The sequence below is a fragment of the Phaenicophaeus curvirostris genome, chromosome 9, assembly GCF_032191515.1.
Source record: "Phaenicophaeus curvirostris isolate KB17595 chromosome 9, BPBGC_Pcur_1.0, whole genome shotgun sequence".
NCBI classification, from domain to species: domain Eukaryota; kingdom Metazoa; phylum Chordata; class Aves; order Cuculiformes; family Cuculidae; genus Phaenicophaeus; species Phaenicophaeus curvirostris.
In genome coordinates this window covers 32,403,931-32,416,677 of record NC_091400.1, presented here as the reverse complement: position 1 = coordinate 32,416,677, position 12,747 = coordinate 32,403,931, and the positions used below count along the sequence as shown (strand labels likewise).

Sequence of the window (12,747 nt, the reverse complement as noted above, 5' to 3'; positions counted from 1 at the left end):
TGATCTCAGTTCCTGTGGAAATGATACTTACTATTCCTTTAACGGTGATTCGAGCAGCTCTCCAGCCACCCGGCAGTTGTGCCTTATAGGAAATGCAGAGCTGATCCTTCCGTTTTCTAGCGATTGCCTCCAGGATTTCTGAGGGGGCCAGAAGAATTGCAGTTCCCTTTTTGGCAGCTGTCTTTACAAACCGTACCCTTCAGAGAAAAACAACACGCGCTGCTCACCCAAACTTGTCCCCCACTCCCCTTGCCCTGCTTTCAGTCATCACTATCTTTCTTTTAACCTCACTTGCACATTCAGGCAGAGTTTTACTAACAAAACACTTCTCTGTGGCTCAAAGAGAATCGATAGCGCTTACAAGCACACTCTTTATTTATTGGCAATTTGCTCCTGAATTCCCCCATCTAGACTATCAATAGGAAGGCAATCTCTTTATAGCACTAATGACTTGCGGTAAAGTATATACATCTGTTTAATACAAATAAGGGCAAACGATTTCCCAGTCTTGCTTAGATAAAATAGAGCTCACAAGGGCTTATCTCACTTAGAAAGAATAACTTGTAGCCTTCTCTCATTAAAAGGATAAACTAATAGAGTGGAAACAAGTAGAAAAAAGCCAATGTCGGTGGGATGAGGGAAGGGGGAGAGGGTTGGTGGACACTCAGGTCTGATTTGACCTAAGAAAACGATGCTTTTAATAATAACAATAATCTAAGCCATTGACAGTGGAAAAGCAACAGGGAAAACGGGAAAAACAACCAACTACAATCAAAGACCTCGGAACGACAGCCACACCACTGATCTGCTGGAAGCTGCCCTAGTGCACAAACTGCACTACATCAACCTCCAGCTCCGATGGGGGAGGGAAAGCCCTTCATTTCGAAAGGTCATTATACCCAGAAAACGGTGCCTACTTTGATGCCACTAAGAGTGCCTCTCACGAAACACAACAGATAGAACAAAACTAACGCATGTTACGGCTTATCTTAAATCTCACAGAAGTTTCGCCTGAAAAAAACCATTTAATTTTTGTCCTAAATATACATATAATTATGTCCACGCAATTTTCCACCAATGACCTTACATGCAGTAATCGTTGCTGATTTTAACACATCAGACACTTCTTAAACCTAATGAATATTTTCCAGAGCTTAAAAATCTTGTTGCTTAAAATCCAAAGCAGATCAACAAATTCACACAGAGGTGTCGAAAACATCCTGACGATACCTTCAACATTGCACTCTAGCCATCAGTTGAAATAAGTCACAATATTTTGAAAGGTTTTATGTATATAGCTCCCTCCACCCTAGTAATTCTCCAAAATGAGATTAAAGCCTTAAATAGAGAGTAAAACCATCAAAGGCACAAAGCTGCAAAACATATCAAGCCTTTTGCTTTTATTCTTTCTAGAGAGTACTGAAAGGCAGTCTCATTCATGTGCTCGATAGCTGAAGGCTTCCCAGGAAGGTGTGGGCTAGGAATAGAAAAGGTAGATCCAGCCTTTAGGCAAAAATGTGCCTAGAGGATCTTGAAAAAAGTATCTGGTTTGAGAGCTTTAAATCAAGCTCCTTCGTTAAGCTATGAAAACTTAGAACACCAAATAACTTCTTCACACAGTCACAACTGTTCATTTGCAATAGGCAAACCATAAAAAGCCTCCCAACTTGTTAGGAAAAGGGAAACAGCATGACAACAAACCGTTTCTTGTGTTTTCAGGAATTAACGTCTCTTAGTTGATACGGGCAAGCCAAGGAGGGGGACGGAAAGATAATCCTTCTCCATGGCATCGTGTTTCCTCCCCCAGCTCTTGGGCACCCCAGCCACCCCCAGACTATCACAGTTCTGAATTCTGCTTTGTACCCACATCTTGATCATCGCTGCGGGAGATTTCACTGACAGCCCTGAAAGAAACCCAAGATTTCTGAGAGGCAACTCCATGAATGGGTTAACTACGACGTAGTCACAGCAGTGCTAGAGTGACCCAGCTTAGTTTCCTTTGCTAAGGTGGCAACCCAGAGAAAACAGGACAGCGCTTAGCCCAGCTTACCTCGCTGCGTGCCTCAGGTGAGTTCTCATCCTGTACCTGCTCTTGGCTCAGTGTGGGTGGGCTCCTACCTGCCCCATCGGCCGCTGCCTCTGCTCCACCTGCAGCAGACACACACCTTTTGGAATGGGGATGGTAGTCCAAAAAGACAGAAGATAAGAGAATTACTTGGCTTTCTGAAAGCATCATGCAACCCAGATGCCTAGATGGCGCAATAACTAAGAACATTGCTTTCTTCAAATGCACTGTGGACAGAACAACGCATGGGAAAACTCATGGGGAGGTTCAGGCTGGACATCAGAAAAAAATATTTCACAGAAAGGGTCATTGGGCACTGGAAGAGGCTGCCAAGGGAGGGGGTTGAGTCACCTTCCCTGGAGGTGTTTAAGGCACGGGTGGACGAGGTGCTGAGGGATATGGTTTAGTGTTTGATAGGAGTGGTTGGACTCGATGATCCGGTGGGTCTCTTCCAACCTAATGATTCTGTGATTCTGTGAGATTTTCGTCCAGTTTTATGCAAGACACCACTTCTCTTTCAGCCCCAGCGCGCTCTGTTTGGAGCTAAACAAGCTCCATTTAGCCATGCAACCCAGCTCCAGCTCCCTGTGCGGACAGGAACACCCTCCCACAACAGCAAACTCCTTGGCACACCTTGACCCTTCGCTGTCCCTGCCCAACACGACCGTCTGTCCCGGGATATTGGGCAGAGAGCTGAGTGGAGATGCTCTGGGGCCCAACGGCGGCTGCTAACGCTGGCAACATTCCCAGCGACCGCACACAATCCCCTCGCTCCCAAAGCAGGCAAACAGGAGGCTGCGTTGCACTCATGGCTCATCAAAGCAAGGGCTGAACAGCAGCAACAGCCTGACTGCAACACAGAGGGATTTTCTAATTCTGTAACAGTTCAGAGGGGCGATAACAAATATAAAATGCATGTTACAGAGAGTTTTTTTTCAGTTTTACAGGACAGAGACTGAAATCTACGGAGGGGGAACAGCATCCCTCAGCTGTAAGGCAGTTTGCAAATGAGTTTCTTAAAGCACTATAATTAATTCTCAAATATCACTGGCAAAGGACCCAAGACTACAAACTTTCCAGCTAAGAATTCTGGGCTTAAACACCCTGGGGATAACTAGCTTTTGGCACTGAGATTGTCGTGATTTACTGTGAAGCAGAAGAATGATAAAAGATTTGGGAAAAGATTCCTTCTAGCCTTACAAAAATAAATGTAGTGTCAGAACAAATTGAAGCCTATGTATAAATGAGTGCTCAGTTGGCTTTATTTGTACAACCCGCAACACGATATTCTGATTTAAGGATTTAATTAGGAGCATTGTATTAAAAAGTTATAAAAATACATTCTACCAGGCAGTAGATGCCTTACAAGAGATGCTTAGCACTGCTTTGTTCATGACAGACTGCAGGAAAACACCGTGCAGCTTGAACACAAGCTCCTGGCAACTTTGTTGCTGCTTTTTCTTTCCATATTTTTCGAGAATTAATTTTCACACTATCATGGGAGGTTATTTACTGAAGATTTTTTTTTACGATACCATACAGTAACTTAATTTTTGCATTTTTACATTTCTTCACATTTCTGTTACTTTCTTCTCAAGGTCATCCAGTTTCTCTTGTGTGCTGCTCTGTCCTGATGAGGACTCTGAGCCCTACACCATGAGCATATTCCTACTTTTTGTGCCAAGGATTATAATGAAAAATATTAAATATGGCCTGTCCCAGAACATACATCATTCTGTGAAGGTGCTTCAACAGAGATCATCTAGTCTAGAATGACTTTGTTTTCTGGTGGCTGCATTCTTAGCCCAAATCGCCCCTCATTTTTAAGCACTGTTTAGGTTTGCTGTGACGAAGCAGCATCCGCGCTGTCAGGAATGCAGGCAGGCAGTGAGATTATGAGCCTCCAGCCGTAAGATTTCCCTGTTCCCCTGTCACCAGTGCTCTCAGTAACTCCAGGCAGCAATACTGCCCTCCCTGCCTCGCTTCACTCCTGCTTCCATCACCAGCACAACAACCAGAAAAGGACACGCGTGGAGAGCTGCCCCGAGCAACCCAACCACTCTGTTTTGACACGGACACCTGGAGCTGCGCTCTGCAACGATGTACATCACGGCGGGGGATGCTTTTGTGTCCCCGCATCCACCTTCCCTGCTCTGCAGGCCATCAAGCGGGACAGACGGCACCGGCATCTCCACCCGATCCAGGCAAAGCACAGATTGTTCTTATTTCTGGTTGATTTTTGCTTCTTCTCAGCGCTCTTAGTGCGCTTTCAGCCCTCAAGACACGTTAGCGTGCCCCCTATTAACATCCTTAGCATGTTAATAGAATCATAGAGCCATTGAATCACCAGGTTGGAAGAGACCCACTGGATCATCAAGTCCAACCATTCCTATCAATCACTAAACCCTGCCCCTTAGCACCTCGTCCACCCGTCCCTTAAACACCTCCAGGGAAGGTGACTCAACCACCTCCATGGGCAGCCTCTTCCAGTGCCCAATGACCCTTTCCATGAAAATTTTTTTCCTAATGTCCAGCCTGAACCTCTCCTGGTGCAGCTTGAGGCCATTCCCTCTCGTCCTGTCCCCTGTCACTTGGGAGAAGAGCCCAGCTCCCTCCTCTCCACAACCTCCTTTCAGGGAGTTGGAGAGAGCAATGAGGTCTCCCCTCGGCCTCCTCTTCTCCAGGCTAGAGAAGAGTAAACATCCTTTACATGTTGTCATGGGTCCAACCCTGACCTCCTCTGTGTCCCTGTCCCCCAAGCCACCTCATCGAGCCTCTAACGTGTCCTCAGCTACACAGCCTGACAGAAATAGGATTTTTTATAGGAATGGTTGGACTCAATGATCCGGTGGGTCTCTTCCAACCTGGTTATTCTATGATTCTATGATTCTATATTTTCAGCCACACAGAAACCACAAGAACAGGTACTTTGTGCGCGACAAAAGGAGGGAGCAGAAGGTTGGAGAGAACTTGTGAGAAGCTCCCTGCGCTGTTGGATTTCGGGCTGGACGACCGGTTTGACGCGAGAACCCTCAGCTTTCTTTCCCAGCCCTTTGGTAAGAAAGGGTCACTCGCCCAGCGGCAAAACGCGAGCCTCACAGATGCCAAACGGCGCAAATTAACCCTTGCCAGGCCGGGAACCGCATCCAGACAGCAGCCCCCGCGGCAGCACCGGGGCCGGGGCCGCCAGGGGGCGCCGCCAGCCCGGGCTCGGGGGGGGGGGGGATGCTGGGGGAGGGATGCTCGGGATGGGGGGACCCCCGAGATGGGAGGATACCCGGGATGGGGGGACGGCAGCCGCCCGTCCCCTCGAATCGGCCGGGAAACCCGTCCCTGAACCTCCGGGAACGGGTGAGCAGCGAGCCCCGACGGCAGCGGCGGGAGGGAGGTGAGGGATAACGGGATAACGGCGGCTCCGGTGGGTCCTGGGCGTGTGTCCGCGCCCCCCCGCCCGGCCCCTCGACGGAGAGACGGAAGACAAGCAGCTTTATCACGCCACGGAGATAAAGCCCAAGTCATCCCACCTGGAAAAATGGGGGTGTTCGATGGCAGGAAAGTCAAGGAGCGGGACGAGGCAGCGCGCAAGCTGCGCTGCCCGCGGCTGATGCTAATCGGGCTGCGTTTTAACGCGAGTTTTAGCCCCGAGGACGGGAGAGGGAAAAGGGATCCCCCCTGCGCCCCCCCCCCCCCAACCGGGGACACGGGTGGGCACGGGTACGGACAGGGACAGACGGACACGGGCACGGATAGACGGACACGGACAGGGACACGGACAGACACACGGACACTCTCCCGTCCCGTCGGGCTGGACACTGCGCACCGGGGGCTGCAGAGGGGGGTTCTCCCGGCGCGGGGGGGCGGCGAGGGGGGAGGTTGGAGCCTGGCTTCCCCCCAGCCCGTTCTCCGAGAGAGCTGAAAACCTCCTCCGGGAGCACCGACCCCGCGGGAGGGACCGGAGCATCCCCGCTTTGCTCTCCCGCTCCCTTCCCAGCAGCGGCAGGGATGAGAGTGGCCGGAGGGATGCTCGGTTCCCATAACCCGTTACCGCTTGCAACAGGTAGAGGGAAAAAAAAAATTAAACCAAATCAAGTCGTTTATTAAGCCTTTTTGGGGGGCAGCATCGTTTTTAATCTCGCGTTTGTCCACTAAGCTTTTTTTTTCCTTTTTTTTTTTAAGAGGATCATAGAATCATAGAATAACCAGGTTGGAAGAGACCCACTGGATCATCGAGTCTAACCATTCCTATCAAACACTAAACCATGCCCCTTAGCACCTCGTCTACCCGTCCCTTAAACACCTCCAGGGAAGGGGACTCAACCACCTCCCTGGGCAGCCTGTTCCAGTGACCAATGACCCTTTCGGTGATTTTTTTTTTTTTCTGATGTCCAGCCTGAACCTCCCCTGGCGGAGCTTGAGGCCATTCCCTCTTGTCCTGTCCCCTGTCACTGGGGAGAAGAGCCCAGCTCCCTCCTCTCCACAACCTCCTTTCAGGTAGTTGGAGAGAGCAATGAGGTCTCCCCTCAGCCTCCTCTTCTCCAGGCTAAACACCCCCAGCTCTCTCAGCTGTTCCTTCTAAGGCCTGTTCTCCAGGTCCTTCCCCTCCCGGCAGCTCTCCAGCCAGACTTCTCCTAGTCTGTAGCTGCACAGGGTTGTTGTGCCCCAAGTGCAGGACCCGGCATTTGGCCTTGTTAAACCTCAGCGCAACGGTCCAGCCTGTTCAGATCCCTTTGGAGCCTCCTTACCCTCCAGCAGACCCACACTTCCACCCAGCTTAGTGCCGTCCGCGACGGGACGCTCGGAAGGAAAATAAAGAAAATCAAGAGCCCGAGCCACCCCGTCCCGAACTTACGTGCACGGCGGGGCCAGCGGAGCGGGTCCCCCCGGTCCCGGCGGCGGCTGCACCCGACGGGGCGGCCGCTTCGCGCTCGCTTGGCGAAGGCTCCGAGCCCCTCGGGCTCCGCGGGCGGCGGCGTCTCCCCCGGCAGGAGCGCACGGAGAAGCCGAGGAAGCGCTCCCGGGGTTACCGCCTGTAAACCCGCCCCTCGAACCCGAACCCTTCTCTTCCGGACGAGGCGGCGCGATGCGGAGCGACTCCTCGGGGCCGAAGGGGCTTCGCCAACCGGCAACGGGGAGAGAGAGAGCGAGCGGCGCCGGGATCGCTTTTTATCCCCTCGTTTTATATCAACGCGCGGCTCCCGAGCCCGACGGCGGCCGGAGGCGGCCCCGGTTCCTCTTCGGCGGCTCCGCGGAGCCCGGGACCCCGCGGGGCTGGGGGTGTGTGGGGGGGGGTGGGGGGCGGCCCGGGGCGGCCCCGGTGACGCTGCCGGGGGCGGGGGGGGCGCGGCGGGCGGCGATTGGCGGCGGGGGAGCCCGGGCGGCCAATGGCAGCGCGGCGCGCAGGTGCCCGCGCGGTTATCTGAGCCCCGGGGCGCGGAGTCCCCGTCCCCGTCCCCAGCATCCTCATCCTCAGCGCCGCCGCCGCCGGGGGGACGCTCCCTCCCTCCTCCCTCCTTCCCCCGCGCGGCTCCAGGCTTGGAAGTTGGCGAGAACGCAGAAGCGACGGCTTTTTTGGGTTTTATTTTAGTTTAGTTTGGGAATTTCGTTGCTTTTTCATTTTTGCTTTTTTTTTTTTTTACTTTTTCTTTTTTGCTTTTTTAATTTTCTTTTTTTCTTTTTTATTCTTTTTTTTTCTTTTCTTTTCTTTTTTGGTTTTTTTTTTTTTTGCTCTTTTTTTTCTTTTTTATTTTCTTTTTTCTCTTTTTAATTTTCTTTTTATTTTCTTTCTTTTATTTTTTTTGCTTTTTTATTTTCTTTTTTCTCTTTTTTAATTTTCTTTTTATTTTCTTTCTTTTATTTTATTTTTTTTTTGCTTTTTTCTTTTTTGCTTTTTTCTTTTTTTTTTTTTACTTTTAAATTTTTTTATTTTGGGGGTTTTTTTTGCGTTTTTTCTTATTTTTTTTTTTCTCCTACCCCCTTTTTTCCGCCGGGCAAACCTTGCCCTCCCGCCGCCGCTGTGCCCGGGGCAGCGGGGGAGCGGCCGTCCCGCCCCGTCGCGGGGCCGGAGGGGGGCGGGGGCTCGATGCCCGCCGATGTTAGCGGTGGGGCAGATGGATGCTAACCGGCAGAGCGCGTTCGTGCTGAGCAGCGCGCCGCTGGCCGCCCTGCACAACATGGCCGAGATGAAGACCTCCCTCTTCCCCTACGCCCTGCAGAGCCCCTCGGGCTTCAAGGCGCCGGCCCTGGGCGGGCTGGGCTCGCAGCTGCCGCTGGGGACGCCGCACGGGATCAGCGACATCCTGGGGCGGCCGGTGGGCGCCGCCGGGAACCTGCTCGGGGGGCTGCCCCGCATCAACGGGCTGGCGGCCTCGGCCGGGATGTACTTCAACCCCGCCGCCGTCTCCCGGTACCCGAAGCCGCTGGCGGAGCTGCCGGGCCGGCCGCCCATCTTCTGGCCGGGAGTGGTGCAGGGATCCCCGTGGAGAGACCCGCGGCTCGCCTGCCCCGGTAAGCGCGGGGCCCGAGCCGACGGGGCGGGCGGGCGGGAGGGCACCGGGAGGATCCTCGTTGTTGGGGGCGGGGTGGGGTGGATCCCGCGGCTCCCCGGCGCCGAGAGGCTCTCCGGGACGGATCCCGAGGGGCTGCGGTACCGGGATGCTCCTCGGGACGGATCTTGCTCCCGAGGCTCCCCGGCACCGGGATGCTCCCCGGGACGGATCCTGCTCCCGAGGCACCCCGGGAGGGACCCTGAGGCTCCCCGGCACCGGGAGGCTCCGCGGAAGGGATCCCGAGGCGCTGCGGTACCCGGGATGCTCCCCGGGACTGAACCCGACTCGCTCCGGTACTGGGATGCTCTCCAGGAGGGATCCCGCGGCTCCCCGACACTGGGATGCTCCCCGGGACGGATCCTGCTCCCGAGGCACCCCGGGAGGGATCCCGAGGCGCTGCGGTACCGGGATGCTCCCCGGGACGGATCGCGACTCACTCCGGTACTGGGATGCTCTCCAGGAGGGATCCCGAGGCTCCCCCGCATCGAGATGCTCCCTAGGCCGAATCCTTCCCCGGCACCGGGAGGCTCCCCGGGACGAATTCTGCTCCCAAGGCTCCCCGGGAGGGATCCCGAGGCTCCCCGGTGCCGGGATGCTCCCCGGGCTGAATCTCTTCCCGGCACCGGGATGCTCTTCGGGACGGATCCTGCTCCCAAGGCTCCCCGGGAGGCATCCCGAGGCTCCCCGGTACCGGGATGCTCTCCGGGACGGATCCCGAGGCTCCTCCGCATCGAGATGCTCCCCAGGCCGAATCCCTCCCCGGCACGGGGAGGCTCCCCGGGACGGATCCTGCTCCCGAGGCTCCCCGGGAGGGATCCCGAGGCTCCCCGGTGCCGGGATGCTCCCGGTCCCGTCCCTGACGGGCTGTTTCCCCTCCGCCTCCAGCTCAGCCCGGGCTGGTCCTGGACAAGGACGGCAAGAAGAAGCACTCGCGACCGACCTTCTCCGGGCAGCAGATTTTCGCTTTGGAAAAAACCTTCGAGCAGACAAAATACCTGGCGGGGCCGGAGAGAGCCCGGCTCGCCTACTCGCTGGGGATGACCGAGAGCCAAGTGAAGGTGGGTGCCGCGACCGTAAAACCGGAGCTTTTTGCTTTTAAAACCAGCTCGAATTTAAATTACAGGCGGCTGTTGCGTAGATTTGAGGTCGGTTTTCTACACTCCTTGTTTTGTGCTAAGATATTTTTTTGTGCTGCAAACGATTTTAGGAAAAAAAGATAGAAATATTAAAAAAAAAAAAAAAAGAAAACTAAACCCTCCCCAAATCTCACTCCGTCATCCTAAAAAATTAACCCAAACCAAAAATAAAAGCCTTCCCAAAACCCACTCCCTCACCCTAAAAAATTAACCCCGAACAAGAAAACAAGTTCCCCAAACTCCACTCTCTCCTCCTAAAGAAATAATCCGAAAACAAGCCCCAGTTGCTCCCCCTAAAAAAAAAAAAATAACCCGAAGCAGCCCCATCCCATAAATCCCCTCCGAGCCGCCGGGGCACCCAGCAATTGGGCACAACCTCCCCCTGCAGAACCGCGCGGGTTTACAGCACCGGAGCGGTGAAGTGCTCAGAAAGCCAAAAATACCTTTATTGTTATTGTTATTATTAATTTTTTTTCTGGCAAGCACATTCCGATTGTTATGAGAAAGCTTTTCTTGTCGCACGGTGAAAGGAAGGGAAGGGAAGGGAAGGGAAGGGAAGGGAAGGGAAAGGAAAGGAAAGGAAAGGAAAGGAAAGGAAAGGAAAGGAAAGGAAAGGAAAGGAAAGGAAAGGAAAGGAAAGGAAAGGAAAGGAAAGGAAAGGAAAGGAAAGGAAAGGAAAGGAAAGGAAAGGAAAGGAAAGGAAAGGAAAGGAAAGGAAAGGAAAGGAAAGGAAAGGAAGGAAAGGAAAGGAAAGGAAAGGAAAGGAAAGGAAAGGAAAGGAAAGGAAAGGAAAGGAAAGGGGAGGGAAGGGAAAAGGAGGGAAGGAAAAGGAAGGGAAAAGGAAAGGAAAGGAAAAAGGAAGGAAGGGAAAGGAAGGGAAAAGGAGGGAAGGGAAAAGGAAGGAAGGGAAAAGGAGGGAAGGAAAAGGAAGGGAAAAGGAGGGGAAGGGAAAAGGAAGGAAGGGAAAAGGAGGGAAGGAAAAGGAAGGGAAAAGGAGGGAAGGGAAAAGGAGGGAAGGAAAAGGAAGGGAAAAGGAGGGAAGGGAAAAGGAGGGAAGGAAAAGGAAGGGAAAAGGAGGGAAGGGAAAAGGAGGGAAGGGAAAAGGAAGGGAAAAGGAGGGAAGGGAAAAGGAAGGGAAAAGGAGGGAAGGAAAAAGGAAGGGAAAAGGAGGGAAGGGAAAGGAAGGGAAAAGGAAAGGAAGGGAAAGGAAGGGAAAGGAAGGGAAAGGAAGGGAAAGGAAGGGAAAGGAAGGGAAAGGAAGGGAAAGGAAAGGGAGGGAAGGGAAAGGAAAGGGAGGGAAGGGAAAAGAAAAGCAGGAAAGGAAAAGGAGGGAAAGGAAAGGGAGGGAAGGGAAAAGAAAAGCAGGAAAGGAAAAGGAGGGAAAGGAAAGGGAAAGAGGGAACGGGAAGGCAAGGGGGGTAAGGGCCGCTGCCGGTGCCCCGGGCTGAGCCGGTCCCGCTGCGGGGCCAGGTCTGGTTCCAGAACAGGAGGACCAAGTGGAGGAAGCGGCACGCGGCAGAAATGGCCTCGGCCAAGAAGAAGCACGACTCGGAGACGGAGAAGCTGAAGGAGAGCTCGGACAATGAGGACGATGACGAGTACAACAAACCCCTGGACCCCAACTCAGACGACGAGAAAATCACGAGGCTATTGAAAAAGCACAAATCCAGCAACCTGTCCCTCGTCAGCCCCTGCAGCACCAGCTCCGACACCTTGTGAGGCACCGACGGCTGCGGGGCCCCAGCCTGCCGGGATGTTTGGTGTGTTGTACAGCCTGAGATGTATGTGAAATGTATATATTTTTTACAGAATAAGTTATGAAATTATTTTCCTTCTCATCGGTGTAAATTTCAGAGGAATTTTTTCCAACTGTTCACTTTTCCGTTTGTGTCCCGTTAAGGTTTGGTTTTTTTTTTTTTTCCCTCTTTCTTTTCAGCCTTCTTGACGATTTCCAGCTCCTAACAATCAGATTTTTTTTTTTTTTTTTACGTTTTGTACGGGTCGCCAAATCCGAGCTCAGCCACTTTGTAAATAGTATATTTCAGATTTTTGTGATGTATATTTCTAGTGTAAAATCGGCTTTTTTCTTTCACTCCCTCCCTCTCCTCAGTGTTTCGGCGGTTTGATTTCTCCTGCCTCTGGATTTTACGCTTAACACGATCAAACGGGAAAACAACCCCCCTAAAAAAAAAAAAAAAAAAAGCACGAGAGAAAAAACCGGGACACTTGATTTTACATTGAGATCAAATAATGTCTCCACACGGGTTGGAAAGACTTTGTATAAATCAATAAATTATTTAACAAGCTTCTCCTTGAGCCGGTTTCTGCTCCTCTCGGTGCCGGGATGGGGACGATTCCCCTTCCTCCCCAGGAATTACCCCAGCAGAACGGAGTTAATTTGAGGCTTTTCCCTTCATGAATCCGCGCTCCCCACGTTTTCTGGGATTCGAGGAGCCGGGAAGGGGACACGGAGCTGAGCGCCGGGTGCGGGGACACCGAGAGGCGGCTCGGGGGGGACAAGGAGGGGCTGGGGGGCTCCGGAATCCCCCGAGGAATCACCGGCAGAGCCTCGGGGGGCTCCTAGGACCGTCTTGGGGGTCGGAAATAATCCTCTTTAAGGCGAAATAGCCTACGATTCCACGCTCTCCGCCACGCCGGGCCGGGCGGCTCAGGGATGGAGCAGCCGTCGGGGCCCCTCGGGGCTCCGCTGCCCCCGACTCGGGGGGCCAAGAGCCCCCTCCGCCGCTTCATTTGGAGAGAAGGAGCCGCGGGGACGATCGGGACGGGGCGGGCGCGGAGCCCCCCGGGTGTCCCCCCGCGGGGAAGGGCGCGGAGCCTCCGCGGGGGCTGAGGGAACCGCTCGGCTCCGGGCTCCGAGCTGCCGCGGCCCCCGGGGATGCAGCTGCCGCTCCCCTCGCTCTGATTTATTTCGCTCAGATCAGAGCCGACCCTCTGTCGGGGCAGCTCCCCGCCTGGTTTCGGGGAAAGGGAGGGGGGGTCC

At 53.5% G+C, this 12,747-nt stretch overlaps 1 protein-coding gene across 1 annotated transcript; it reads left to right on the top strand.

The window, feature by feature from the left end:
* Positions 1 to 8,000: 8,000 nt before the first annotated feature.
* On the top strand, positions 8,001 to 11,588 carry NKX6-2 (NK6 homeobox 2). The gene is made up of 3 exons (XM_069863587.1): positions 8,001 to 8,569; positions 9,496 to 9,668; positions 11,217 to 11,588. Exons 1-3 carry the CDS (start codon positions 8,155 to 8,157, stop codon positions 11,463 to 11,465), a joined length of 837 nt encoding a protein of 278 aa, XP_069719688.1. The 5' UTR covers positions 8,001 to 8,154; the 3' UTR covers positions 11,466 to 11,588.
* The last annotated feature ends 1,159 nt before the right edge of the window (positions 11,589 to 12,747 follow it).

Excerpts from the sequence above, each read along its gene's own strand:
- NKX6-2 (XM_069863587.1), top strand. The coding sequence starts at position 8,155 with ATGTTAGCGGTGGGGCAGATGGATGCTAACCGGCAGAGCGCGTTCGTG. Across the intron at positions 8,570-9,495 it reads CCCGCGGCTCGCCTGCCCCG|CTCAGCCCGGGCTGGTCCTG; the intron begins GTAAGCGCGGGG and ends CTCCGCCTCCAG. Across the intron at positions 9,669-11,216 it reads TGACCGAGAGCCAAGTGAAG|GTCTGGTTCCAGAACAGGAG; the intron begins GTGGGTGCCGCG and ends CTGCGGGGCCAG.